At 37.1% G+C, this 27,797-nt stretch overlaps 4 protein-coding genes across 8 annotated transcripts in view; 1 reads left to right on the top strand and 3 right to left on the bottom strand.

The window, feature by feature from the left end:
• Positions 1 to 855: 855 nt before the first annotated feature.
• Positions 856 to 5,604, bottom strand: LOC107089238. The gene is made up of 7 exons (XM_015381904.1): positions 5,477 to 5,604; positions 5,193 to 5,360; positions 3,721 to 3,831; positions 3,579 to 3,635; positions 3,395 to 3,505; positions 3,129 to 3,275; positions 856 to 1,251 (listed from the first exon to the last, which is right to left on the bottom strand). The coding sequence occupies exons 2-7, from the start codon at positions 5,358 to 5,360 to the stop codon at positions 1,198 to 1,200; spliced, it is 648 nt and encodes a 215-aa protein (XP_015237390.1). The 5' UTR covers positions 5,477 to 5,604; the 3' UTR covers positions 856 to 1,197.
• A 1,968-nt stretch (positions 5,605 to 7,572) lies between these two features.
• LOC107089230 (B-cadherin-like) lies at positions 7,573 to 14,205 on the bottom strand (the record flags this gene model as incomplete). Its single annotated transcript, XM_015381892.1, has 13 exons — positions 7,573 to 8,323; positions 8,414 to 8,557; positions 9,867 to 9,994; positions 10,063 to 10,287; positions 10,399 to 10,623; positions 10,730 to 10,872; positions 12,513 to 12,757; positions 12,837 to 13,022; positions 13,111 to 13,239; positions 13,317 to 13,489; positions 13,570 to 13,711; positions 13,807 to 13,962; positions 14,059 to 14,205. Coding segments are annotated over 13 exons (2,298 nt in total), but the record flags the coding sequence as incomplete, so codon positions are not given.
• Positions 14,206 to 16,998: 2,793 nt separating this feature from the next.
• pdp2 (pyruvate dehyrogenase phosphatase catalytic subunit 2) lies at positions 16,999 to 24,149 on the bottom strand. 2 transcript variants are annotated; one of them, XM_015381880.1, is made up of 9 exons: positions 24,040 to 24,149; positions 23,564 to 23,692; positions 23,244 to 23,420; positions 21,770 to 21,889; positions 21,409 to 21,695; positions 20,258 to 20,363; positions 19,750 to 19,986; positions 19,361 to 19,660; positions 16,999 to 17,683 (listed from the first exon to the last, which is right to left on the bottom strand). In XM_015381880.1, the coding sequence occupies exons 2-9, from the start codon at positions 23,642 to 23,644 to the stop codon at positions 17,408 to 17,410; spliced, it is 1,584 nt and encodes a 527-aa protein (XP_015237366.1). In that variant the 5' UTR covers positions 23,645 to 23,692; positions 24,040 to 24,149; the 3' UTR covers positions 16,999 to 17,407. The 2 variants fall into 2 exon arrangements, with proteins under 2 accessions (XP_015237366.1, XP_015237367.1); XM_015381881.1 differs by lacking the exon at positions 24,040 to 24,149 and adding an exon at positions 23,896 to 24,033.
• Positions 24,150 to 24,614: 465 nt separating this feature from the next.
• The window catches only part of ccdc79 (coiled-coil domain containing 79), a 10,822-nt gene continuing 7,639 nt past the window's right edge, over positions 24,615 to 27,797 (top strand). Inside the window, exons 1-6 of one of the 4 annotated variants that reach the window (XM_015381886.1) lie at positions 24,615 to 24,835; positions 24,938 to 25,048; positions 26,228 to 26,359; positions 26,712 to 26,843; positions 26,995 to 27,055; positions 27,141 to 27,253. In XM_015381886.1, coding sequence (XP_015237372.1) covers positions 24,802 to 24,835; positions 24,938 to 25,048; positions 26,228 to 26,359; positions 26,712 to 26,843; positions 26,995 to 27,055; positions 27,141 to 27,253 — 583 coding nt within the window. In that variant the 5' untranslated portion in view covers positions 24,615 to 24,801. Of the gene's footprint in view, positions 24,836 to 24,937; positions 25,049 to 26,227; positions 26,360 to 26,711; positions 26,844 to 26,994; positions 27,056 to 27,140; positions 27,254 to 27,797 lie in introns of those variants that run through there. The other 3 variants (XM_015381887.1, XM_015381885.1, XM_015381888.1) reach the window with 3 other exon arrangements.

Genomic DNA, 27,797 nt, shown 5'->3' with positions numbered 1-27,797 from the left:
AGAACTTATTTCGTTTAGGTCTTCGTCTGCTTCTGTCTCCTTGAACCCCAGTCGGTCTCGGCAGATGGCCGTTCACACTGAGCCTGGTTCTGCTGGAGGTTTCTTCCTGTTAAAAATAGAGTTTTACTCTCCACTGTCGCTACATGCATGCTCAGTGCGAGGGATTGGAGAGAGTCAACGAGTCCTCACAATCCACTGGTTTTCATTAAATAGAACTATTTTGAAGAATATGATTTTGTTACCTGTATAAATTAATTTCATATCTTCTAATTGCAACTTTTCTCTGTGTGAGTCTCTCCAGGTTGATATTAGTTTGGATTTTATTTAGGGGTATCAGAGTGGGTGAAGTTGTAGCTGTAACACGTGGTTCTTCACCCTGCTTTGCTTTGTACCATGTATCTGTGTTCATGTATGCATTAATCCCATCTTTCTCTTTGTTTTCAGTAGGTTCCCAATGCAGCTTTCCTAACCAAGCAACAGCTGGAAGCTGTTAGTCAGACATGTCGTGAGAAAGTAGCTGCACTCTGATTTTTTTTCAACTCATATAAGTCTGTGCGTATCGCTGAGTGTGTGGGTGTGCATAGTTGCAACATGAATGGTCTGTGACCTTGTTATGTACTCTTAATGAAATCCCCCATCACACCACACCCTTCCCAACATCTGTAGCCCACTCTAATATACCAGAGCTGTTAAAGTCTCCAAGTTTCACAAAAACACTGAGCACCATTCAGGTTTTATGGGCAGCTCTAAATCTGTTTCATCATTTTACCTTTTATTTGCTCCTTCATTGTCATCTTACACACATATTTAATACAAAAGTTTTAAACAAAAAAGTCATTTTTTCACAGCCCTGAAATGAATCCTACTCAGTTACTACGTACAACTTCAACATTGATGCCCTCTAGTGTCTATATCGATGCAACGTCTGGGAGAGTGAAAATAAACTCTATCTCACAGGTTTATGCAGAGACTAACAAAATCAACCCTTAGTTTACGTTAGATTTCATAACCTGTTTATAACCTATTATCACTTTGTTCTGTTTTTTTCCAGAATCCCATAGAAGTGAAACTGTAGTATTTAGTTGTTTTTTATAAATATATTATGTTGACAGGGTTCTCACAGTGCTTTGCATTCAACAATAACTTAGCCAATAACGTTTTCATAAAATTAATATGAAGATTTCATTCCTCTGGGCTTCACAGATTCAGGTCTTCTTGTTCCACCAGCAATCCATTGGTGTCCTCGGGATCCTGATAAGATAAAACAATCCAAACCACATTAAATTCAACTGTATGTGATTGATGTGATTTCTTAGGTTTTGCTACTAAATAATAGCTAAAAGTCTCAAAGCAGCTACAATAAATCCATAATTCTTTAAGAAATACTTAAATACATAGTACACGTTGAATTGACATATATAGAAAGGCAGATGAATGAATGTACCTGTCAGGATTTATTATTTCCTTTAAATGTACGTATAACAGATACTGTATAGGAAACTATGACAATGATCCATCTAAAGGTATATTGATGACAAGCTTTATTTAATTACCTATATTTAGAGGTGGGGAATACCTAAAAAATTTACTTAAGTAGTAGCACTAACTTAACCTTTTCTTACTCTAGTAGAAGTTTAAAGTAGCCATCCAAAAAATATTTAAAGTAAGAGTAAAAAAGTACTTGTTAAAATGACAAGTAGGCTACTCCCCCGGGCGCCCCACAATAGCAGCCCACTACTCCCCAAGGTAATGGGTTAAATGCAGAGGTAAATTTCTCTAATATGAGATCAATAAAGTTCAATTATTTTTATAATTATTAATTATTATTATAACATCTGATTTAGTGTTTAAAATCATGCAATCAGACTATAAGTTATCTACAAAAATAACCAAATAACATACTTTAAAAAACAGCAAATTCGAGAAGAAGAAAAAACTGTTTTCTTAAAGAATAATTCTGCATAAACTTCATGCATATAAAGAACTGCTGTATTATGTATATCCACCTGATCTTAATTGGCTTTATTTACTCATGGTGGGTAGAGTAACCAGATATTTTCCCTTAGTAATAGCAGTGAAACTCTCACAAGAATATTACTTGAGTAAAATGTAAATGTACTGTAAGTAAAACTGTCCCTAAAAGATTTTTTTTTTAAGTTACTCAAATAAATGTCATTGAGTAAATATAACAGCTTGCTACCCACCTCTGGTCATATTGAAGTTTTAATAACTTATTCATATAATAGCATTTCTGGAAGAACTACTCAAGATATTCCCAATATCTTGAGATGTGTCTATAATACGTCTACCTCCTGTTTTTTCCTCTTAGTGTGATCTGTTCTGTGAAGCGCACCAGTCCCTCTGCAGTAAAACATCCCCATAGGATGACGCTACCATATTTGTACTTGATAGTTGTCTAAATACAGTGATGGTTGTTTGAGTTATGAAATTAATCTGCAAATCATTCTTGCTTTTTTTCATGACATTTCTTTATTACTAATGACTTCTTCCTCTCTGAGTGGCATTTCGATCCATCAGTAAAGGATTCCCTTTACTGGGTAAAATGACTATTTGCAGCTTCAGACATTATCATTACAAATCATTTTGCATTTAATTCAGGGTTAATAAATCAATTTCTCATAAAAAAGAATTTATCTCTAACATTGAACCTGTCTCCTTCCAGTACCATGTGATTGCTGGAATGTTCTTTGCTTTTTAAACTTCCATCCATTTGAATATAGCATCTTTAGATATAGTAAGCAAGGAAGAATCTGACTTTTGGACGTCTGCAATAATTTCCCTGATAATGTGGCTAATTATTTGGGATTTTCCATAATGTTAAGCTTTTTAGTTTAGATTTTGGAGGCATTGTTTTAAAGTGCAAGTGTGCCTCAAAACAACTAAAGTGTTATTGGAAGCTATAAAAAAAAAAAAAAAACATAGTCAACAACCTTTCCAAAGCACTCATATTAGGCAGAAATAACAAGAAGTTTTCTAATCTCTACAGTTTTAAAGATAAAGACATGCGGTCAGACGTAGATAAAAACAGCTTATAAAGTGTATGAAAATATCTGTGTTCAACTGTAAGTAAATATTTCATGTTAAATGTTTCAATAACCAGCATGTACCTGTGAGATACAGGTGTAGGCCTTCAAATTATGAGAACTGTAGCGGCGCAGGCCTCTCCAGCACAGGAACAGAATGTAGACGGTTCCCAGGAAACACAGAGAGGTGAACACAATGTAGCTCGCCTTCACAACATTGGAACCAGCTCGCTTATCACATAAAGCAGGAAGGTGGCAGGGGATAGGGAATCACATCAACATGTCTTCGTCTTATAATAACCTCACATTTCATCAACCATTAAAAGCAGTTGTGGTGTCTCTAGATGTACCTGCTGGTTTGAATCCAGGGCTTCAGGTTCCACCTTTGCAAGACTATTGGCCAGCAGAGCAGCAAATCCAAAAAGCAGACTGAAAACATTCAGCGCCATAAGAATAATGATCTGTTTGGAGTAAAATAAACAAGTCAAAAGTGTATGTAGACAAAGCTGTGTTAGATATAACCATGTTGTTTACCTTTATGTTATTAGCTTTCCGCTGGACCTCCACTGCCAGGCAACCAGCAGCTATGTACTGTAACATTACCAACACGTAGGTTTAACTTTTCTTTTTGAAGCTAAGAGTACTGAGAGAAATTAGAAAACAGATGCTGACTCACAGATAAGCTTGACCATACAGGAGTTACCATGGTGACCGAACAGTTGTACCTCAAACAGGCATGGCTCACTGTGGTCAGGATGCAAGCCGTGGCGCTGAGGACCTGAATCAACTAAAGAAAAAACAAAGATCAGACCTAATAAAAACGTTTACACACACTAACAACAGGCAGGATATTATGGAGGGTTAAGGTTTTGAAGGACACGTTTGATTTTTCCCGTTTTCAGGGCTTAATGATTTTACACATTTTTTAAAAAGTTAACCTTTATGCCATTTCATGCATTTAATATGTTCCTCTTTTCTCCATTAAAGGTATAGTGGAGGATGCTCTTTTTCCGGGTGGATCATCAAAATAAATGGTCCTCCTTAGTGTCAATCATTCTGGTGATATGTGTATGTAAGTCCGTCCTTCGTGCTTGTTCCCATTTTCACTTACCAGTAGTGAGTTTGACATAGTGGAAAAATTGCAAATCCTGTTTTGGAAAGTAAGCTTGTATGAGAGATGCAAACAGCAAGTTTTAAACAGAGCGTGCACGAGGAGAAATGGGCGGGAATTGGCGAGGGCAGGTCTTTTCAAAAATTTTTACAAATTTTTGAAAAGACCTTGAAAAGACCTAAAACAAAACAGCTATTTATGTGATGTCGTCTTTCATGTCACCATCCATTTAAACCAGACTGTCGCCCGAAAAGAAGAGAAAAGTGGTCAGAAGACAAGCTTAACCTGGACTGACAGGGTGTTGATTGAGGCAAGAGCCCAAAAATTCCAACATGTGGACATTCAAGCTTCTCTACAATTAGATTTCTGGCAAATATTTTCACATTAGGGCGAGACACAATCAAGGTATTTGGCAACAAGACTTAGTTGTATACAGGAACTCACTTATGCCGACTGTGAAGCACAGTGGTAGCTTTATGCTCAGACCTTATCTGCTACTGGTGCGCTCCACAGAGTCGATAAAATGAAGATCAATAATCACTAAATGTAACCAAATAAAATATTTTTTTTAAGCTTACTTTCAAAACGATGACTAGATTGACAAAAGCAGGACGACAATGATCCAAAAGGACAGGTTTTTTTTTATTAAGCTGAAGCAGGTTACCCATACTTTTTACTAAAATGAAAAAATACATTTTTTCAAAGTAAATATGTACCTGGGGACTGGCTAGTGCAAATACAGTCAACCTTTCCTAATAAGATGACTGGATCTTGTTGAATGCTACAAATCTGTCTGGTCTGTCCGCAACTATCTGAGCAGCTTTTATTTAGATTTTATTACTGAATGAGACTCGTCGAGATTTTCAAAAATTGAAATTGACTTTAAATTACACACAAAGCTCTTGTCTAAAAAGCATAGAACATATTTATCATTGTTCCAATACATCTTTAAACCTCTAAATTAATATTATTATTTATGTGGAGTGTAGATGAACAGTCGCTGTGGTTTGGATGAGCTGAGGAAAGCAGCATCTTACCCCAGTCAGTAAAAGCCTTGTGTTTACCACCGTCCCAAACCAACGATGAATCCTAACATTTGTTAGCTCCTCATTACTGGTGTCACTGGTCTGGGTGGTGGGGCTGGGCGGAGGTGTGTCCTTAAAAAAAACTTGGTACAGCCCCTCTTGAAACATGTTCTGCCTCATCTGTAGTGGAGTAAAAAGGTTTTAGGAGCTTCAAATAAGCATAACTGAACAGACTGACATTCTTTAAGGAAAGAAAATACGTATTTCGCACATAATTAATCTTGTTTACTTCTTACCTTTGCTGGAAGTTGTTCTCTTTTACCTATTTTACCCACAGGTTCTCATGTCCACATAAACTGATTAAGACTTTTTCACATTTTTTCTGTAACTATTTAGAATGGCAGAGTACTGTGGAGCTGTGCTGTCAAAGTTCAACTGAGTTGGAAGATAATGAATGACTAAAGTTCATTCTTAAGACAGAGGTTGAGGGAAAACATTGGCCAGGAATCAGGCACGTCATCAGCCTGGAAGGAGGGATTTACGCAGTCATGCCTGAAAGGAGAGATTTACGCAGCCATGCTTTAATTTTCAGAGCTTTCCCCCCCCCCTCCACATCCAAATTTAAAATGTGAAAACAAAAAAAAAGAAAGATAAAACAACAATATATACTGTATTGTTAAAAAATAGTAGATGTATCATCCTGTGAACCTATTAAAATCTTATAGGCCAATGCAGTCAAATCGGTTTGTAGTTTTTTTTTTGGACCCACATGTAGAATTAAGGAGAACCATTGAGTTTTAATGGTTTATTTACAAAAGCAAACAAGAATCTGGAAACTGAGAACTGCAGGGAGGTACTGTAGTTAAACTTTCTGGTTGGTCTGAGGGGAGAAAGCAGATTGATCTGGAAGTAGGTGGCTTATTTGATTACTTGATGGATGAAGGGGAGGTAACATAGATCTGTCGAGAGGGTAGACAGGTGATGGAGACTGAGGACTGCTGCATGCAGGTGAAACCGGACTGAGGTTCAATGCGTGTCATCATTGGTAATCATCCGGCAAAGAGAGATGATCCTTTGCCTCCTTATATACACGCTTACCATCTTGATTGAGAAATGGTCTATGGTTTGCAGCAACAAAGGTTGGTCAAGCCACTAGCAAAGATCCTATCTATGACAGGAAGCTCATTCACACCAGAAAAACAGCAAAACCCCAGAGACCCTAACAAATGTATTAAATGAAAAACAGTATAAATAGAATTTAAATTCCCCATTTCAACTTATGCGTGAGAAGTTATTTTTTCTTTAAAAATAAGATTTAAGATGCTAAAATGTAGGAACAAACTTGTATTGTGAGACAAAGAGATTTACAGTAAACACAGTTACAGTGCCTTGCAAATATAGTCATACTATTCGCAACTTTTCCCCGTTTTGTCATATCAAAGCTGCAAATGTAAATGTACTTTATTGGGCGTAATTATGTAAAAGATCAATACAAGATACAATATGTGTTTGTAAGCCTTGATTGATTAGGATTAATCCTATAACTGCATTACCATGTTTGTCCTAACAGGATGTAATGCAAAAGTTCCAGAGAGAACCAGCCAGAGTTTACCTTTAAATTTGAGGGGAAATAGGAGGCCTTCCCATCTCAAAGAGTTGGAGCTCATCACCAAATATAAATTGTCAAAACATCAGAAGAAACATGCAAATAAAATTAAAAAAAACTCAGCAATTATTAGAGTAATTTGGTTTCAGTAATGTCAATAGATATCCTTTCATTCCAAAAAATTCTTGTTTTTTCTACTTTTTATATTTTGAGAAACGTATCAAATATGCCTTAGCATGAAATGCATTTTATTGGGCCAATTTAAAACCATTTCAAAAGACTAGACCTAAATTCAGTTGACACTCTGTGAGAAGACTTAATATCTGATGCTCACAGGCTATCCTGTCTGTTATGGAAAATTAGTTCTCTAATTGTGAAAGGCTTGTTGAAAATCACCTGAAAAGACTTGCGGCAATAGCAATAGGTGGTTGGAAGTGTTCATATCGTAAGGAGGAATTTTAATACATGCAATTTGAATTTGTAAAAAAAAAATGAAGAAAATAAAGAACCTCAGGCTTTTTTTGTGCAGTTGGTCCAATTAAAAATAAAAGTTTAGAGCCACAAAAGTTACAGAAACAAAGAGAAGAATTCTAAAGGTTTTAATGCAGGACATCTGCTTGGCATTTTTTTTAATCTAAAGAAAATGTTTGCAAAAAGGGAACAAATATATTTTTAATGGAATGTTTTATTGGAAATTATTTTTGAAAAAGTACATAGCTTGCAAGCAAAAAAACACCCAAAAAATTAAGGAGAAAAGAAAATATTCCTGGAATTATCAGTGTCCTTCTTTGCAAAAATATTATTGCATGAAAACACCTAGGAAGAAAATGTAAAAGCAAAGTATTCTGGGCTATTTTTGCCTTTAAATATTAAAAGTTCTCCTAAATATTTTTCATTTTTAGACAAAGTTAAAGTTGCAGACAGCAGGTCTTTGCAAAAACATGAAACCTACCTAAAATACATAGAAATTTGAAGATATACTGTAGTAAAATTTGAATAGGTCCTCTTGATGATACTTTCCTAAGGTCCTGTAGATTATCACATTACAGCTTATGAGCACAAATCAAATATGAAAAACAAAGTGATAATAAAAGGTTATCAAAAACAAGCAAACACAATTGTTATCTAATCTGCTCTTTTAGTTTAAGAGTTTAATTTTTAAATTTACAAAAAGATAATATAAAGACAAAATACAGCATCTGCAAAAACTAAACAAACATAAAATAAAAGGCCAGAGATGATTGTTAGACGTTTAGATGATCCCCAGACATGTTTGACTTTTTTAAACCCATTCTGTTTTTCCTGGCAGTGTTTGGTCGTCATCATCTTCCTCCTCTATGCCCCCAGTGTACAGGTCTGTCAGTCTGCTGAAGCGTGGCCCCCACTGAGCCAAGCTCTGGAAGTCCTGCTCCTCATCTGAGTCTGAGGACTGAATGGAGCTGAGAGAATCCGCCTCAGAGCCTCCACCCTCATAGTCAAACACAAGGAGAGAATCATAGGGAGGAGCTGTGGGATCACCGTTGGCAGCTTGCAGGTTCTGGACAAAAGAAACAGGAGATAAACGTTTAGGAGGCTTTTAGGATTCTTTGTGAGCAACACAGCAACTCTACTGTCTTGGATTTCTCACGTATTCAATAAATTTTCCGATTTCCTCATTGGCTTGGATCTGTAAACGATATTGCGGTCGAGTCTGGATAGTAGGAAAAACATCCGTACTGAAGACCTCAGGTCGATGGTCCAGGCCTCTGTGCAACTGTGACAGATCATACTCCTAAAAAAAAATAAATAAATAAAACACCGGGCAGCTGTTATTCTACATCTGCAGACCGACTTTTTGAACATTTGAACCAGTTTATTTTTATTTTTCCTTTTTTTTTTACTGTAAAAGTTGATCAACAAATTAGCAGAACTGTAGTTTTTAGTCATTCGAACTTTGACACAAGAGAGAAAAAAGCAGCTCAGTCTCTTGTGGTTCATTTGCTGAGAAAATGTTTGTTAAAAGGAACTAAGTGTTATAGTTCAGTTCTCTTAGATTTTATCTCCTTTCTTTTAAGGCAAAGTTTGTTTAGAACTGCCATTGACCATCAAAGTTAAATTGTTAACTGAAGTAGCAGTACTTTGAGTTTGTGGTCCAGCTGTTTTATTTGCTTTACTGCCTGCTTTTATCATGATTTTAAGTTGACTTTTATTCTGCTTTTATTTTCCTTCCATTTTACTGTTTAATTTATGAGAAGCACTTTGAATTATCTTTCGACCGAATTGTGCTATAAAGGTAATCTTGCCTTGAGTTCCAGTCACTTCAAGGCAAATAAAAGTAATGACTTAGATAAGAATAGGTCATAATTTTTATTGGACAAAAAAGTACGTGAGTTCATATAACTAAAAACTTGAAACAATGAAACAAAACCTACTAGGATTACATAGAATTTAAACATTTTATCAAAAAAGGAAAAAGGATTTTATTTAAAAAAAAATGGTATCATTTATCTGAAAAAAATGGAGCTGAGTTTAGGATTGAGCTGACAAAATTCTCTGTCAGACATGGGCAACGTTACATATTTATTTTTATCGGTTATAATCATAACTTTTATGTTGAAAAAGTTTTGTGGACAAGCTGTTTTCAAAATATTTTTGAGTAGAGAGAGCAAACATTGTTCAGAAATGTATTTCCATAAATGTTTTCAACTAAAAAAAAATCAATGTATGCATGTCAGATATTAGTTTGTGCATATCATTTTGTTTGTGTTTTATAAACACAGAATTCAACGCTCAATGACTGTCATTTCTGTCATAGGAAATAAATATTCCCTATTGATATGACAAAGATATAAATGCTCAAAAAGCACAAAACACTTTTTTAAGTACCGACCTAAATACTGTTCCTTGAGATTAGGGTCATGTGACCTACTTATGGTGTACTCATTACTTTTATGTTACCTTTCTGCACTAAAAAAAAGCTTTTGCTTTCAAAGTTCCAGAAATATTTAAGTAAGTCGAGCAAGCAAACTGGGATTTAAAGCGGACTTTATAAAAAAGTAAACAAATAGGTATGAGTCCTCTTCTGCTTCCTCTCCTCTTACCTTGTCGTCTTCACCTCCTCCCTCCTCGCTGTAGCAGAAGATGTCATCACGTTCCAACTCAAGAAGAGGCTCCTTCTTTCCTCCATCCCTCCTTTTTCTCAACAGCAACAGAAGTATCAGGAGCAGCACTACAATCAGTTTTAAAGTAAGCGACAGAAGACAACTGAGATCATTTTAAGATGACCTGATTACCTACATAGAACACCAAAAACAGTCCCTAGAAGAGGAGTTGCAAAAGAGGGAATGCTTGAACGTCTGTCATCGAGTGGCATGAAGCAGGCATCCACCACTCCTTGACAGTGGCACACCTCTACGGCCACCCTACTGTCTTGGAAGTGCATTTCAACATCATAAACCCTCATGAGAACGTTATAGTCTCCAGGAGGTAGGTCTCGTTTGGGGTAAAGAGATACAACATGGCCTGAAAAAAAAAGCAGAATTTAAACTTTGTAATACAGGAATTCACTTCGGATGAGCAAAAGCCGGTAGATTGCAGAGTTGATCATTTATTTTCTTGAACATAACACTTTACTTGTGTGATTGATTTTAACAGTCCAGTTCGTTTTATGCCCTGCTATAAGCTCCACAGTAAACGGTCCAGCATGACCCGGTCCATCCAGGTCCACTATATCCAGGAGTGCAGGCAAAGGGTCAGTGTTGCACAGAATTGCTTTCCTCTGCTTGATGACAGGGAAATGGTCATTCACATCCAACAAGCTCACCACCAGAGTACCAGTTCCTGTAGCTGGAATTATATCTGAAAGACACAAGAAGACAGGAATTGTTTTTCATTCAGGTAAGCTTGCACATAAACAAAGACACTGTAATGTTCATCAGAAGTAATAGTCAAATTTGAACTATACCATCATCATATGCCAAAATTAAAACGGTATATTTGTTGTCTATGACGTATCGCGACTCTCTGTCCATGCTTCTTGCAATTTGGACCAATCCAGTGCTGGAGTTGTTGCTCAGCCACCTGGCAGTGTCATTTAAGAGTTTGTATCTGAAAGCAAAAGAAAACAGAAAAGAAAACAAGAAAAAAAAATTATCATTTAAACTCGACAGAAATTATTACTAACTACAAGTATATAAAACTAATAAATGTGGAAATACTTTATCTCTGCTCTGTTCCACTCTGTGGAGTAAGCAGATACCCCAAGTTTCACTTTCATTCGTTACAGTTGTTATCATGTCTATTAATTCCTGCCTCTCTCTGTCAGTCTTCAGCAGATTGTCTCCTGCTGGCCTGATATTTCAATTTAATTCAGTTTATTTATATAGCGCCAGTTCACAACACGTCATATCAAGGCACTTTACAATTCAACCAGTTCATACAGTCAAATTGATTCAGTTTTCTATCTAAGGAAGACCAACTGATTGCATCGACTAATTGACTCGAAGGCAATCCCTCAGACTAAACATGCTTGTAGCGACAGTGGAGAGGAAAAACGGGAAGAAACCTTTTTTTCTTTTTTTCTTAAAATAAGCATATTTGTTCTTGGATTGAGGAGGTAAAATAGACATTTTGCAAATGGAACAAGACAATTTACAATTAAAATAAGAAAACACACCTGCATTGCCCTTTTTCAAGTGCATATTATATAATTATTATTATTTTAAGAGTAAATATTCTCATTCCATTGGTAAACTATCTAATTTACCTACTTAAATTAAGGGTAAATAAACTTAATTTAAGAAATTTTTACTTATTTCTAGAGTTCCAGATTTCTAGTTTTTCCAGTGTAGCAGAACCACACCATCTGCCGAGGCCGACTGAGGTTCATGGAGACAGAAGCAAGGACAAGGATCACTATAAGGATCACTCTAGTGTCACAGTGCACCATCAGACTTCCTGCCTTCCTGTGCTCGGCCTGCCCTCACTGGATTCTAATCGGCCTCTGACCCTGGTCACAATCTGGACTGCCTCCTCAGAGGTGGTTGTCAGTCTCTCAGCCACCATGTGTTTGCTCAAAGCCTGCTTTCAGTCTGTTTAGTGATTTTCCGCCTGCTGAAGTTTAGAGTCAGCCTTTTCTTACTGTCACCGGCTCAAACAGTCCTTACCTACCTGCATTCAAGATAATCTTCATCATTCTACTAGCAGGATTTTTGTTACAGTTATTTGCTGTCAGCTATTCTTCTCTTAGATTCACATGCCTCTATTATTTCTTAAACGTATCTGGTATCTACAATCTGTCTGTTGTTGAACCATCACAGGCATAAACTATTGTAATAGGCTCACAAAAATAACTTCCTTTTATCTCTACCTTTTTTAATCTTACAACACACGTTACCTCATACAGTTACCTTGAAAATATGGAACTAATTTATGAAAAATTTTGTGGTCAAGAGGATCCTGAGCAATCTACACCGGGTTCAGAAAATACGTACGGACTTTCAAAAATTCCCACATATTGTCAGACATGCTCAAATGGTAATAGAATGGCATTTTCCTAGTTTGTTTCTTTTAAACAAAAAAAAGCATAAAAAAACTCATAATCTTGTTTGACACGTCTTGATGGGTTAAATGATAGGCTTTTATTCCAGTTCCCAATTTTTAAAGATTAAAATCAACAAAATGTTCCCATTTAAATTGTTGTGGCATCATAAAGTCACCTGTGGGAGAACGGTTTGTGTTTGAATTACCTTACTTGCTGTTTTCTGGCTGTGTCTGGGTCCTTAGCTTTGAGTTCGACCACAGAAGTGTCAGTTTTCATGTCCTCCGAGAGTGTTACCTGCACCTCAGCTGGGCTGAAAACAGGAGCCTCGTTCCTGTCAATGACATTCACTGTGACGGTGGCTGTTGCAGTGGGGACAGGGAGAGAAAATGGTGCCTCATTTGTCACCACCACCAACAGCTTGTAAACAGATAGTCCCTCAAAATCCAGCTCCTTGGAAATAAAGAGCGAAAAATAAATAGATATGATGTTTGAAAGACGCTTTATGAAAACTTGAAGGGTATGTTTGAACCTTGGCAGTAGTGATTATTCCCTCCATCTTATTTGGGCCAACAGTGATGTTAAAGGCTCCACCTTCATTGCCTTTGATGATGGAGTATTTGGTGTTGGAATTTGGAGATCCTGCCTCATCCATGTCAGTGACCTTCAGCCTTGCTACCTCCACTCCTATTGCGTTTTCATAGACTGATGTGGTCATCTGAGGAAAGGCAAACAACTCTCCAAATTTTCATTCAACAACTAAACTAATCAGTTTTTTCCTAGTTTTTTTTTTTTGTGCCACTCACAGATGATTCGGTAAATTTTGGAGCATTATCGTTGCTGTCAGTGATGATAATGACAGCAGTGCAGGTTGCAGTCCGCCCTTCCCCCTCCATATCTGCAGCTTGTATGATCAGCTTGTATTCTGGGTGAGTCTGGAGGAATATTGTAGGCTTACAATAAAGTTTGGGGGAAAATGAAGGCAAGATGCTCACATAGACAGTTGTTTCACCTCTCTGTCTAGTCCTCCCTCCTTCAGACGGACCACTCCACTCACTGCATTTATGGCAAACATTTCCTCTTTGGGCATTGTAGGCGTTTGAGATTTTATTCGATATCTAATTATGGCATTTTTTGTTGTTGGATCATCCTTATCTTCTGCTGTTACCTTTAAGACAGGTTCATCTGTTGAAGAAGCACAGTTTCATTTCTCTAAATGAACATTCATGGTTATGATATCTGAGTTTTCCGTATCGTTTCCTCACCAACGTCAGCACTTTCGCTCACTCTGCCAGTGAGGACGCTTGTGTTGAATTCTGGGGAGTTGTCATTTTGGTCAATAACATTGATGATGAGCTCCATGGGCTGCTCTGCATTCTCTTTCTCTAACAAGGCATGAGCCCAGAGCTGTAAAAGAATAAGTCCACAAGGATTTCATCTGCTCAGTGTCACCAGTCTTGCATGAGAAATTATAAAACATGAGATGAATGTTTGTGACTTACTTTGTATCTGGCTTTTTTCTCCCTGTCGAGTGCCTGGGTCACATACATCGCACCAGACCGTTCATCAATGGTAAAGATACCCTCAGGGGGCTCATCTGCTCCCGGGCCGGTGATCTTATAAGTTATGGCTACTTTTCTGGCTTTGCTGGACTTGATCTATTTAAAAAAAAAAAAGCCTAATAAACATTGAAAGAGGCCTGTAACAAAACAAGTGCATTGATGGCAGTTAGGTTTGCAAGCGAACCCTTTTACCTCCACCATATATTTGGGGTATGGACCCCGGTCATTTTCTGCAAAGTTTATGTGAGGAATAACCCACTCCCTCTTCATCCGGTTCAGACCGCCTGCAATCAGTGGACGCCACGACAGCTGGAGAAAGGGGACAGCCTCCTCCTGTGTGAATCAGCATTCTGTTACACTACTGCATTAGATCCATTTTTGTGGCGAGAAAAGAAATGCTTTTAAATATACCTGAAGGTAGCTCCCATCTGGAATCCCTGGATTAGTATGATTGTGAATCTTGCCCAAGGACCCCAGTAGTGTCTTTGCAGTCACTAGAGAATCCAAACTCTGTGGAGCAAACATTTCACAGTTATGTGGGCAGATAGATGGATCAGTGAGTTGGTTACTCTGGAAACCTCTGATCTACAGTTTTGTCTGAGTTTGGATATGGATTCCTAGGTGTGTTTGTTCTCAAGCATCTTTTATGTCTGTTCTGCTAGTTCATTTATTTGTGATAATAATCTGTTTAATCTGGTGTTGTATTTAATTTTATTTATCATTCTTTTTGTGGAGTCCTCCCTGTACTTCTGTTCCTGTTTATTTCTCTCATCCAACAGCCTCTCCTGCTTTCATTTATCTCACCTGATTGTTCCCACCTGTTTGGTTGTAATTTCTTCAGCTCGGCCTCAGTATATAAACTACTGTTATTTTACTGCTCTCTAATAGATCCTTCTGTTACAGAGCTTGTTTCTTTCAGCGCTGTTAAACCCAGTTCTCTGGTTTTTTTTGTATTTCCACTGTTATACCATTTCATGTCATTATGTTGCCTGTTAAACGGTTACTTCTGAACTGTCTCAGGGACTGAATTATCCCTGCTGCCTCTGCTCTGTGGTCACATTTTTCCTTCCTCTAGACTTTTAGTTGATGTGTTTTGTTACAGAGCGCTGTGAACGTCCAGCATTCATAGCAGTGACCTAATGTGGCTTAAACTGCTTTTTGGTGGGTGTCAATAACTGCCGAGGGGAAAAAAATGGGAGATCTTGACATCTGGCCATGTTGGTTTAAAAAGCTTTTTTCCTAAATACATTCAATGCTATTTGAAAAAGTAAATTTTTGTTTCCCCCGGATTTCTTAGTGCCATATTAAAACAGAAAGATTGTAAGATAGCAGATAGGGTGAATTAATTATACAAAGAGGCAACTACTTTTTCAAGGCAAAAAAAGTAGTTCTAACGGGGAAAGTATTATTAAATAGTAATTAAGATTTTGTAATTTAAACAGAACGACCCTTAAGAAATACTTATTAAAAACAAAAGTAAACCAAATGAAAAAAACTTACCTGAAGTAGACAGAGTGTAAGGATCCCTCTAAAAATCCTTCTTTTAGTTAAGTCTTTCATTTCTTCACCAGGCTGTTGTGCTGTTACTGTAGAATCAAACTGCATGCAGCTGCACCACCCCTGTGTTTACTGTTTAACAGCAGAAATGCTGAGTTTCAAGGTGTCTTCATAAGGGACGAAACGGTTGAAAACAGAAGTGATGGATGCCGGTTGTGCTGCAGAGGTCTGGTTCTCGATGCAGTGCTTTCCTCTTACAGTAACTTTTCCAAAACATATCTTTCTCAAAGATGCTTATAAGAAAGAAAAAAAAAAACACTTTCACATAAAGTGTTTTAGTGACAGTAATAAACTAAATTGATATTTACCATTTATTATTTGCAAAATAATCAGACTAGTCTGGATGAACTTCCAACACTGAGGACAAACACTGATGTTTACAAAACAGTGAAGGATTGGCTCCCATGACTCTCATCTGTTAACATACGTTAGTAGTTTATTGTGACAACTTTGAAAAGACTCCTCTGTCCAGCCTGAAATATCAGAGCATGGAGGCAACAATATATAATAAAAACAACATGGTTTTTCTGTCACTTCTTTATTTACAAAGTATTCTTCTTTCCCATTGGGGCATGAACATCTAAAACATCTAAAGTTGATTAGATCAAAATTTTATTAGAAATTTAAACGTAAACATCTTAGATTACATAAATATAAAGTGAACAAGGAAAAAAAGGCAAAGTTGGATTATCTGTGCAGGACATAGAAAGGAATACTGACAAAGGTCAAAGTGCATCAGTCTGAATCATCACATTAACAAACAATGTTGCTTTTCTAACGTGAAACTATTTTCTCCAAAAATAGGTTCATGAGGAATTCACATATTCAACCGAGATTAAAGGTAATTAACAGTATTTTCTCTCTACCTGCACAATGGGGTCTCCTGCACTGTCAGGACCAGAAGCAAGTAGCACATATATGTTGCCGGATTTTATTAGAAGACAATTTTTTTTCTTTGCGGGGTAAGTGTGCACTTAAATCTGCCTTTTCCCTACTTTCCCAAACCAAAGACCTAGAAAATCACATTTTATCACATAATTTATGGATTATTTTTTTTTACTTATTACAGCATGATGTGTCTCTTACAGAAGCATGTTTCAATTGTGACTCCCGCTGGAACTTCGCCAAAAGTTAAACGCTGCATGTCTCACTGCGAAATCTGCTGTTTCGACAATAAAAAACACTTACAATAAAACAAAATATAAAGAAATTTTAAAGTTTGTTCTGTATCTATTGTTTTCTCCGGTATCATGGAAAAACAACAGAAGCTTCTGGGATTTCAGTAATCCACTGTGAGAACACGAAGCAAAGTTAATTTGAAAGCACACACCCTCCATTTGCAAATCTGTGGCCCAAAACCAAATGTAAGAACACAGCACAAACAATAATAAAGAATATATAATATTATACTTGCAAACACACAACAGATGTCTTAATAAAATTAGTGTGTTAATTTGGTTATTTTTATATTTTGTTGTGTGTATATATATATATATATATATATATATATATATATATATATATATATATATATATATATATATATATATATATATAATGTCTATTCAATTAAAGACATGAATAGACAAACATATTTCTATTATGAAGACCCAGAAATATTTCCTGCATAATAGCTTTATTTTACTTTGAAAGGCTTCAAATAAACTTCCGGTTCTAACAGTGCAGGGTCCTGACAGCGCAGGGTCCCTCACAGCGCAGGGTCCCCCCTCACAGCGCAGGATCCCTCACAGTGCAGGGTCCTGACAATGCAGGGTCCTGACAATGCAGGGTCCCTGACAGTGCAAGTCTGCAGCTAGACTCTCTTGTTTTTTCTAAGGTAACAGCTGAACATGATATAACATTGAAAAAGATCGTATCACTTCATTTGTAAAACAGTTTATGTACTTTGGCCAGAACATCGGCCTTCGTAAAATACTGACTGAACGTGACCAAGCGTAATTCTGTGGAGGTTTCTCTCAGTCTGCTAACTGTGTTGGGGTCTAGCTAGATCGTAGTTCAAATACACCACAGTAACCGTGATATCGTCTCTATACATTCTGGCTAGGTCCTCTGGCAAGGCCAGCATTGAGGCCAGCCTCTCCTGTGACAGCTCCCCATACTCCCCAGTTCCAAGAGCGTGCCGGATGAGATGAGTGGCAGCGTTGGTATCTAGTGCTGGAGAGGCACGGGCGCGGCGCTTTAATAAGAGTTCATGCATCTGACCCAGCTTCAGCTTCCTCTCTGTGGGGGAAACTGGTGCCTAAACAAAAAGAGGTAGAAGAATTAAGAATACTTAAAAAAAAGTCAAATTCATGCATTAATGAAGAAATGTGAAACAAAGTAAATGTAAAGTCTTTGATTACAATCTGCCACAAACAGCTGAATTTAGCAACATTTCCCGGTGTTATTAGGCTGATTTCCTGAAAATCTTCCCGCTGTAATATACAGCCCTATTAATGACAGTTAAGCTGATTTTCAATCTTATAGTTCTGCTATCAAAAACATGAAATTCTGTATTTTTAGCATTACGTTGGAGGAAATTGTGACCATCCACTAGTTTTTTTTTCCGCTAAAAACCTAAATACAATAATTTGATAAAGAGCTAATAAAAAAAAAATCCAGTTTTTTATTTTTCTTTGAGCTATATAATAATTAATTAATTAATTAATATGCAGCAATAGTTGTGAGGTTAGGATGTTAAAATTCAGCCAATCAAACAATATTTAGTAGAGGCTTGTCTCCCTCTAAATACTAAAAACCCACCGACATCTGGTTTGGAAAATAAACATAAAACTAGTTTTAGGGTAAGGATAATTAAATAGGGAATTTTTTTAAATGTAGGGAAAAATCCTAGCATTCGTGTGGTTTAAAAAAAAAAAAAAAACGATGGTAGATGCCATCAGATCCCACTGCAGCTATTAGACAGAGCCAGTGCTGATCACTTTTTGGGAAATTATTGATCTCACTTCAGCTGGAAGACTCCAGAAATAAAAAAAGTAAAAAACCCCACTGGACTTTGCTTTCGAAGTTTAAAGACGTTTCACTTACCATATTTTTTTTGAGTACAACCAACAGCAGATGTAATATCAAGTCCATCACATTGAATTGAAAAAGCTTCCTGGATGGAAAGCAAAACGCAAACTTGGAAAACTAAGCCCAGAGGTTTGTTTTTTTTTACTTTTTTTGGAATGACTATGACCTGGATGACTGATTGCTTTAGATACTGGCGAGGGCTGCACTCAAACTCAAGAGGATTATTAGTTTCTTCTAGTTTTATTTTAAAACAGAAAATCAAAGAATGAACCCATACATGGAATTCAAAGCTTTTGGTTTGTCTTATTTAGTTTTAAATCTATTTACAAGTTAAAAGAGCAACAGAAATTGATAATTAAAATGAGACTGATGTATCTGGAACCAAAATGTTTTCTTATGAAAATGTATTTGCTCCTTACAGTCCTATTTTCTTACTCGAAACTGTTTCATATCATTAAAGAAATTTTTAATGTTACAAATGTAATCTAAGCAAGTTAAAAAATTGTTTCGATTTGGCCACCAGTCGACCCCCATGTGGAACCTTACTGGTGAGCCAGCCTCTCCTGGACTGGTTTCAGTTTCACTTTGGTTTGCTGGAGTCCTAAAACCTTAGAAATTGTTCAATAAATGGCCAGGCTGGTTTAGCGGCTGTCTCTAAATAATTTATACCTTTTTATAGCATTATTTACAACTAGACTGTACTGGAATTATTTTATAATTTTAAAACTGGACCACACTGAATGCTGGATCTAAACCACGACGTGTTTATCTTGTGATGGACTTAGAGATGACATCTTCTGTTAATTATAATCTAAAAGGAAAATATATGGAATCAAGATACAACACAAAAGTAACAGATTTCGTAATGTAAAGTTAGTTTCTTCAGGAGTTGCTCTAAACAGACCTGTAAATGAATTCCGCTCAGATGCTCTCCAACCAGTCGCACCGCCTCCTCACTTGTGAATTCGTCCCATAGCCCATCGGTGCCGAGGATCAGGAAGCGGTCCTGGGGTCTTAACTTGTGATAGGTTATCTCAGGTGTCACCTCCAGGTATGGCGGGGTTAAGTAGTTGGGGGGGGTGTACTGATACAAGTTCAGAGAGTCCAGGTCCACTCCAGATTCAAGACCGGCTAAAATGCTCTGCTGCAGCTCGAGGCTCCATTTGAATCTCACATCCCCAAAGGCACGTAAAGGCATGAGAACCTGAAAGTAAGATAGAAGAAAAAAAATGACCCTTACATAATCAAAAAGATTTTTTTTTTTTATATTTGTTCAGTGAGACCGTAGTTCACCCCAAGCAGTCGGTCATCTGTGACCACTGTGTCTCTCTCCGTAGGTGGATGCTGAGCTCTAATCCGTTCCAGCTCACTGAGGTTCTGTGAGTTGTGGTCTTTAGAAAGAGGCACAGCGCTCCATGAGCCGTCATTGTTTTGAACCCCTAAAACTGCCCGGCAGTCTCCCGCATTTGCAACGTGGATCCCATCGGTGCCAACATGAGCAACACAAGCAGTGCATCCAGCAAATGCAACCTGGAAGGTATAGTGAAAGTTAGACAATCTCTGTGTCTCTAGAACACTTGTTAAAAGGTTACCGATGTCTGATTTTAGCTGTCAAATAGCAGAGGATGCACAACCAATAAACTGGTTATTGGTTTTCACCACAGGAACTTTAAAACATTGGCTGAACGCATCCTGAAGAGCTTTGTCGTTCGGATGTCTGGTTGGTAAATATATTTTTTCCTTGCATGTACCATAATGACTGTATAAGCTCTAAAGTACTAAAGTGAAAGACTGAAGTTACCTGGATGGCTGTGCTTTTCATGAGGTCATTAGAAAGGGGAACTTGAGCCTCCAAAGATATATCAGCATCAAGACGTCTAAAAGCGCAGTCCAGAGCATCCAGAGGGCTAAATAAAAAGATAGACGATTTTGGTTTGATTCAACATTCACTGTGTAATAAGCTGCTATGCCGAGCATTTATATAACATTATAGTGACTAAGTGTTTCATTAAGTTTCCATTAAGTTTCACAGTGGAAAAATACATCTGCAGCTTCAAGTTTTAAAAAGAAAATAAACCTGCTAACAGCTTTCATAGAGATAGCAGTGTGCCAAAGTGTCTGGGATTATCTCTATAATCTTCGTTAAGCCAGCTGATAGTCAGTGTGCAGCAGCAACCACCACCATGATGCTGCACACTGACAATCGGCTGGCTCAAAGATGATCACTAAAGTTTTTCCATGATGACAAGAAAGATGTAATATATGGCATTAGAGCTGCAACTAACAACTATTTTGCTAATTAATTGATCTGTTGATTCTTTTTTCGATTTACAGTCAAATAATTGGCAAAAGGTTCCTTGAAAAATACACCAAATTTAATGCAAATGAAGCTAAAACTGTGCCCTTTAACACCTTCTGGACAGAGCATATCAATGGTAAAAAAAAAAGTTTTTTCAACTTCAATGTTAAATGTTTATGTTTTTTTTTTTTACAATTTTGGTATAAAAACTGCTTTGGTTGGGTCGATCTGTCAGCTAAAGGCATGTTTTAGAGTCTCTATACTCCAGTTAACTATTAATGGATTACTAAATTATTTGACGGTTATAAATAATAAATGAATCACGATTAATCTGATTCAGCCCTAAATGGCATTAATATAACTATTCTAATTACGTCTCATGTTATTTTAGAAGTAGGAATAGTTGTTTAGGGTACCATGCCACACAATTTTTATTTATAAAGCACTTTCAACAACCAAAAGGAACAAAGTGCTATACACAATCATAAAATACAATCAATCATAAAAACAATAAATAAAGTGTATAAAAGTAGTAATAAAATAAAAAGCAATAATAAAATAATAAAAGAAATACAGTGAGACAAAGTCAACATCTAAGACTGTGTTAAAAGCCGAGGAAAAGGAATGCTAGAACAACAAACATTTACACTTACCTCATGCCTTCGTCATGCTCCTCGTTGTTCAGTAGCTCCTGCCAGAAGACTCTAAGGTGGTTTATGTACAGGGAGGCAGATTCCCGATAGTTAAAATCCGTATGATGTTTATACCATTGTAAGATGGGTGGAACAGGTCGGCCATTCTCCATGCACCTCTCCAGCTCTTCCAGGGTTTGCTTTGGCATCATTGCCACTGCTGCATAGTAGAGCAGACGCTCACTGACAGCCTGGGCACATGCCCAGCCCCCGTGGCCATCAAACACTCCAAACAGCATGCCCTTTGACTGGGGATCACAGAAAAAAAAGACATTTCTATAAATGGAGGAAACAAAGACAAACAGAAGTGGTGGATGCATACCTGTAAACAGGTGGCTGAACTACGACGGTCCTCATTGGGAGTGTTTGCGGGAAGCTGGTTGCTTTCAAACTTTCTCACTGCGCTGAGCACCCTCCCATCAAACTCTGGCACATTAACAGTCTGAAACCAAACGGTGCATTTCTTATCAGAAATTGTACATTTTTGGAAAACGTTTTGTTTGCCAGCGAAAGTTGTTGCATGTTTAGCACCGAGAACAAGTCCCATAAATAACTGATAAAGATTATCCAGGAAAACTTTCTCCTAATCATTTATATTTGATGTATTAGGTGAATATGTCACACAGATTGACATGCAAGGCAACTAATACAAAGACGATCCTGGAACACGAAGCTGAAAAAACACTGTCAACAGTACTTTTATGCTACGTTCAGGCCGCACGCTGCAAGAGCAGCAGAAGCAGCTGGTTTACACGCAATGTCAATGGTTGTCGTACATCGAGGCACATCAAAAGGTCCTGCAGTGCGTTTCGAGCAGCAGGAGCAGTGCCTCTTGACGCATCTGAGCAGCTTTTGGTGCGCTTCACAAGCAGCTGCAGCTGGAGTTGAAAAAAATTTAACTTTTGCTGTTCGACGCGCCACATCAACCAATAAGAGAAGCTGATCTGGCAGCTGGCAGGGAGACAGATACAGCACTGCTGATGCAGGGAACTATTATCACTCCCCTGAAACAGTTTATTAACACTTAAATTAACTTAAAATGTTGGAATCTGCCAGCAAAATATGTTAGGTTTTTATTACTCTGGTACGTGCATTTTGGATTATGTACATGGAATCCGCTAACATCTCCTTCCAGCCGCCACGAACAGTGGCGAAAAATCCCCAAGAGGCGACCGGGCCAGTGGCTGCTGTTGAAGAGGATTTCCGGTGACACTGCACCACAGGTGTACAAGGGTTTGGGGTTGGTCCGACAGCGAAATAATATTTTAAGGCAGGATCTTAATCTTGATTAACTGAATGCACAGATGAAGTTTTAAGTTGAGCTTTCTCACTTAAAAATGTATTAAAAACTACTTTTTACTCAGTTATAACAGCAAATATAGCAAAGCCACTCTCTGGCATTGAGCACAGTAGCAGCCGAAGCATCAGACGCATCTGGACACACTTTACTGGTCTCTCTTCAAGAGAGTCAAAAATGCACATGAGGCGCGTCGGACCTTAAAGTGTACAAGCATAAAAAATGACGCAGCAGGTGCTTTTATGCTGCCTCTATGGTGTGCGTTCTAAAAGCAGCATTAAGAAAAAATAAATAAATAAAATGTTTCAGGATTAAGGTACTCCACAAGTGATGCTTCCCTGGGTGGAGAGCCATAACACCATAACCAGTAATGGGCTGCCTTTTGACATGCTGTAGATATCTGACTTGTCTACAGCACGTTTTTGCATGTAGGATGCACGTGCTTGCATGTATAATTGTCACTGCAGCTCAGAACTGAGTGTTCGGTAGTTTTCATTACCTGTTCATTGCTTCTTAGAATGCTATTGATCTGCATCTGGCTCTGCTGGAAGTCTAAATCCTGTCGTGTTGAGAAATGACGGCAGCTTTGAGTCCAGAGTACAGATCCTTTAATAGTGCAGAATTTCAAGTCTACTCCAGACAGATTCCAGGATGAAAAAGGACAATTATGGACAGCCTGTAAGGTTAAAAAAAATATATCAATCAATACATTCATACATAATAAATAGGCTATAATGTGAGTCAAAACACCCCTTAAAAAATGAATATTATGTAATGTGAATAGTACTTAAAATGCAGCAGTCTGATCAGGATACTAACCTGGAATGGGACTGTGTGAAAAATTATCAGCCTGCAGCTGGAAGCTCTCTGAACAATGCTGGAGCACACACGTCCATACATCGCTACTGCTACGGATCTGGTTCTATGAGTGAGTTTTTCCCCTCAAGTCTGAGCAAGAAAAGCAAACAAATCAATACCAGCACAGATCATTTTCAGGTTATGCTGCATTAGAGTTCTCTGTTTCCCTCTAAATGCGAGCAAACATTACATTACATTGCTAAGTCAGCTTTAAAGCAGCAACCAAAGCAAACCAAGATAGCATCTGGACACATTAAATTGCATTATTACACGTCTACATTATGGAGATTTACCGAGTTTGCAGCTGATAGCATGCTAGCTTAATGTCTCCGCTGACATTTGGTAAAAGCTAACACTACATTACCCAGGATTCTTGACGAGGTCGTAAACGCGCACATTTAAAAAAGCTACATAAATGTATAAAATCACGCACTTACAGCACTTACATGGATATCTGCTACAAAAGAACCAAAGTCCGTTAACATACAACAGCTATGCAACACTAGCCAAAAAAATATAAGGAGGGGGAGGTCCCGCAAAGTGTGACGTAAGGATCTGTCAGAAAACATTTCTAGCAGACCATTATGGAAGAATTATGGCAGGCTGTTTTTGACATTTATTAGAAGCGCTGTCCTCTCTTTCGTCCACCTTAAAGTATTCTGCAAATTCAAAAGCCTTAAAGACATTATATCTTTGTATTGCACATACAGTGTAATCTACCAGCTTGTATATGTTCACCTGAGTAATTTGATTTACATTATTTGATTAAATAAATAAATATAATAAAAAGTACATCCACTAATTTCAAATAACACTTTATGTATTTGTAATGGCAATACGTTTATTATGAGTGAATCATTGTATTCTTTCATTTTAAACCAATTTCTGGAAGAATCAATGGGGGGAGGTACCCCTCGGGTTTCTATGGTAACGCGGAGATGCGCGTCACGCGCCTGCCAGCTAGCATATAGAACGTTAGCAAAGCTGCGCTGCACTAAGTAACGTTCAGTGACTTGTTGCGATATTAGACAGACAATACTTCGGAGAAAATCGTCTTTATATCTTAGTTTTGGGTTATTTACCGTCTAATGTGTCTAGTTCGCGTTTTTTTATATATTTGTAGCCACAGGTTAGACGTTGTGAAACTATGAAAAAATAGAGAAAACCAGCTGTGTCCGTTTCATAACTGTTAAAGTAAAATGGAAAGGAGATTTTTGAGCAACAACCGTAACAGTAAGTAATGCACATAATCTTAAATAATATTTTTTTTTAATTCTTCCTCCAAATGTGTATTTGTTTAGCTTATCTCTCTGATGTCTAATTACTCATCTTCAGCCACAAAGACGGATCTCACTTTGCTGCTGGAATGTCTAAAGTTTCAGATGAAATGTCCAGATTTACAGAAGCAAGCACTTCTCACTATACACTCCATCTGTGAAAAGAAAGGTAACAATAAAACTAGAGGCTAGTTTTGTCCTTGTTTCTTTGAGAATCATAATAAGAATATAAGATAAAACAAATTATTTTGAGAAGTCTTTTTTTTTTTAAGACATACTTCCATATTTTCCTGCAGTTTTGGTACCTTTACAGGTATAACTAACATCTCATATAAAAGAAATGTCACCAGTCATAAACTAAACTTAATTAATTTAATAGTTATACAACAATGGCACAGTCTTCCTAAATATAGGTGTGTTAGAAATATTTTATTTATACTCCGTTTGTGTTTCATGAGTTGTGTACTAATGAACTATTATGATGTATTATGTGTGATTCATCTTTTATTAACTATTGTTTAAGATCGTTCCAGATAAAGGTCATGCAACGGACGGGTTGTGAAGGAGGCTTGAACATCCTCTATCACATGTTGGGTTGTAAAAGAGGCCTTAACATCCTCTATCACATGTTTCTTCTAAACATGTGTTCTTGGAATGAATTTAATCGTAAAACAACCACATGCTTTGTTTTAACATACCGGTATGTGCTGAGGTTTAAAGTAAGTTCATTTTGTTTCCCTTGCCCTTAGTAAAACCTCAGCTTGTGTAATTAGGGACATCCCCTGACTTCAATAAATAGCGAGGAGAAAGCTGAAGACCGGCAGAGTGGGGTGGAGACCTGTACTGTGTGGTCCCTTCCTACTCTCCTCACGAGTAAAACTAAACTAATTGTCTCGGTGCCTTTTTCTTTCCCTGTATGTATGTATGTATGATGTTTTAGGTGATTAGACCTGACAAGGTGCATCTTAATAAAATCAATTCAAAAAGAGGAATCCAGTGATATATTTCAGTTGTTGATATCTGTCAGTTTGAATTATTATGAATTACAACAACACAAATATATAAAAAAAAACACCAAAAATTGAATCAAGTTATCCTCATTTATAAAAAGTATGTTATAGCACTATACAGAAGTTGAATTGAATACTTTATCTGAACTCCATTTACATGGCATGGTAGCAAACAATCTGTTGGATTACTTCTGGGTTAAAATAGTTCTACAATGGCAGACTGTTAACATGTTGCATTCATTCATTATCCAAAATGGTTTTATTACCCACATCTAGACCTCAGTATGTTTAATTTTGTTGCCCCCCCCTGTTTTACCTCACTTTGTCTTCCTTTTCAGAGGATAATGTGGATTTGCTGAGAGAGCTAGGTGGCGTGACATTTCTGTATAATCTGTCCAAATCCAGTGTTGTTCATTCGGATGTCAAGGAGACGGCCCTCTTTACTCTTGGCACACTAGCTGAAGCTAATGGTCAGTAAACGCATGTCAGAATTATTGATCCTCACATCCATCCTTCTGTTTTCTGTAGCAGATAATCCTTGCCAAGTCACTGGGTGGATATACCCTATGAATACATGGACAGTCATTTTTTGTGTATTAGAAAGTCCAGGCAAGCATTGTCATATATATATATATTCAATCTAAAATCCTTAGAGATATATGTGTTATAGGTCACAGATGCCATTTCAAAGGTTAATACAGGTATTAATTCTTATTTGATAGAGATATTAAGACAATTTATAGGCTGAAAGAAGTTGTGCTGTATTTATGATGAATAATTGCATGCTGAAATAAAATGCTCTGTATGTCCTTTGTTCAACAGTCTACTGCAAGCATTCGCTGTGCAGAAAGGAGATATTCATGGACATTGTCAGACTCTTGACTCAAGAAGACGCCTCACTGAATCAGAAGAGGGTGTCTGTCTACTTGCTGTTTGTTCTGGTTTCACAAAACAGTAAGCTCATGCCTCCTGGAATCAAAAGAACATGAATACACAACAATTGTCTTTAGAGTTTAAATGAGTGTTTTGCTTTAGGTTAAATTGCTTCTTCTGGTAAGTTTAAGCTCACTTTGTTTGACATGTAATTGTGTTTTTGTTAATGGAGAATCAGGGCAGACTTTAGCTCAAACTACAGGCTGTCTGGAAACTCTGATGGAACTTTTCAGGTACTGAATTGTACTGATGTTCTGAAGAGAGTGTTTTTTTTTTTTTTTTTTGATGAATACTAATGTGACCGTTGTGTCCTTACAGGTCTACCTTCCCCTTCTCAGCAGTGGATAATTTGAGAAATGTCAACCAAAACTACCAACTCTGGGCTTCTGTGTCCATTGCTCTCTGCGGATGTGTCAACAATCCTCAGAATGGTAAAATCATCTGGATCTTGTTTTGTGTAGTGATTAAGATGGTTTGAAAAGCTTCTTTCATCCTTAATCAAATGTATAAATTTTAGATTTAGAAAAAATCTTGGAAGGGTAAAAGCTTGTCAAAAGTGCAAAAACCTTTTAGTATAAGTGGGATTAGTGTTATTAAAGCAATATTTGAAGTAGGTGCACACCTTTTATATTGTTAAAACACCTAACAGTACAGTATTTTATTGTTAATTTTTTTAACTCTTCAATATTATGTTATTCTTATACTTTTTTTCTAAGGTCCAAATTTGTGTGACCTTTCACGATTGTGGGACAATAAAGAGATTTTCTATTTTATTCTATTATTTTCTGTTCTATTATTAAACATGAATGACGCTCAGCTTTCATTGTGGCTTTTTTCCTTTTAAACCAAAGTTCCATTTGAGAATCATAAATATTTAGAACTATAATTGTTTAACAACAACTGGATGTTTTCCCACATCTCCATTAAAATCTCCATTTTTAAATATTTAGTGACAAATCCAGGTGTGTTTGACAC

The sequence above is a fragment of the Cyprinodon variegatus genome, unplaced genomic scaffold (genome assembly GCF_000732505.1).
Source record: "Cyprinodon variegatus isolate N-32 unplaced genomic scaffold, C_variegatus-1.0 Scaffold244, whole genome shotgun sequence".
Lineage (NCBI taxonomy): Eukaryota > Metazoa > Chordata > Actinopteri > Cyprinodontiformes > Cyprinodontidae > Cyprinodon > Cyprinodon variegatus.
This window is presented reverse-complemented; position numbering and strand designations above follow the sequence as displayed.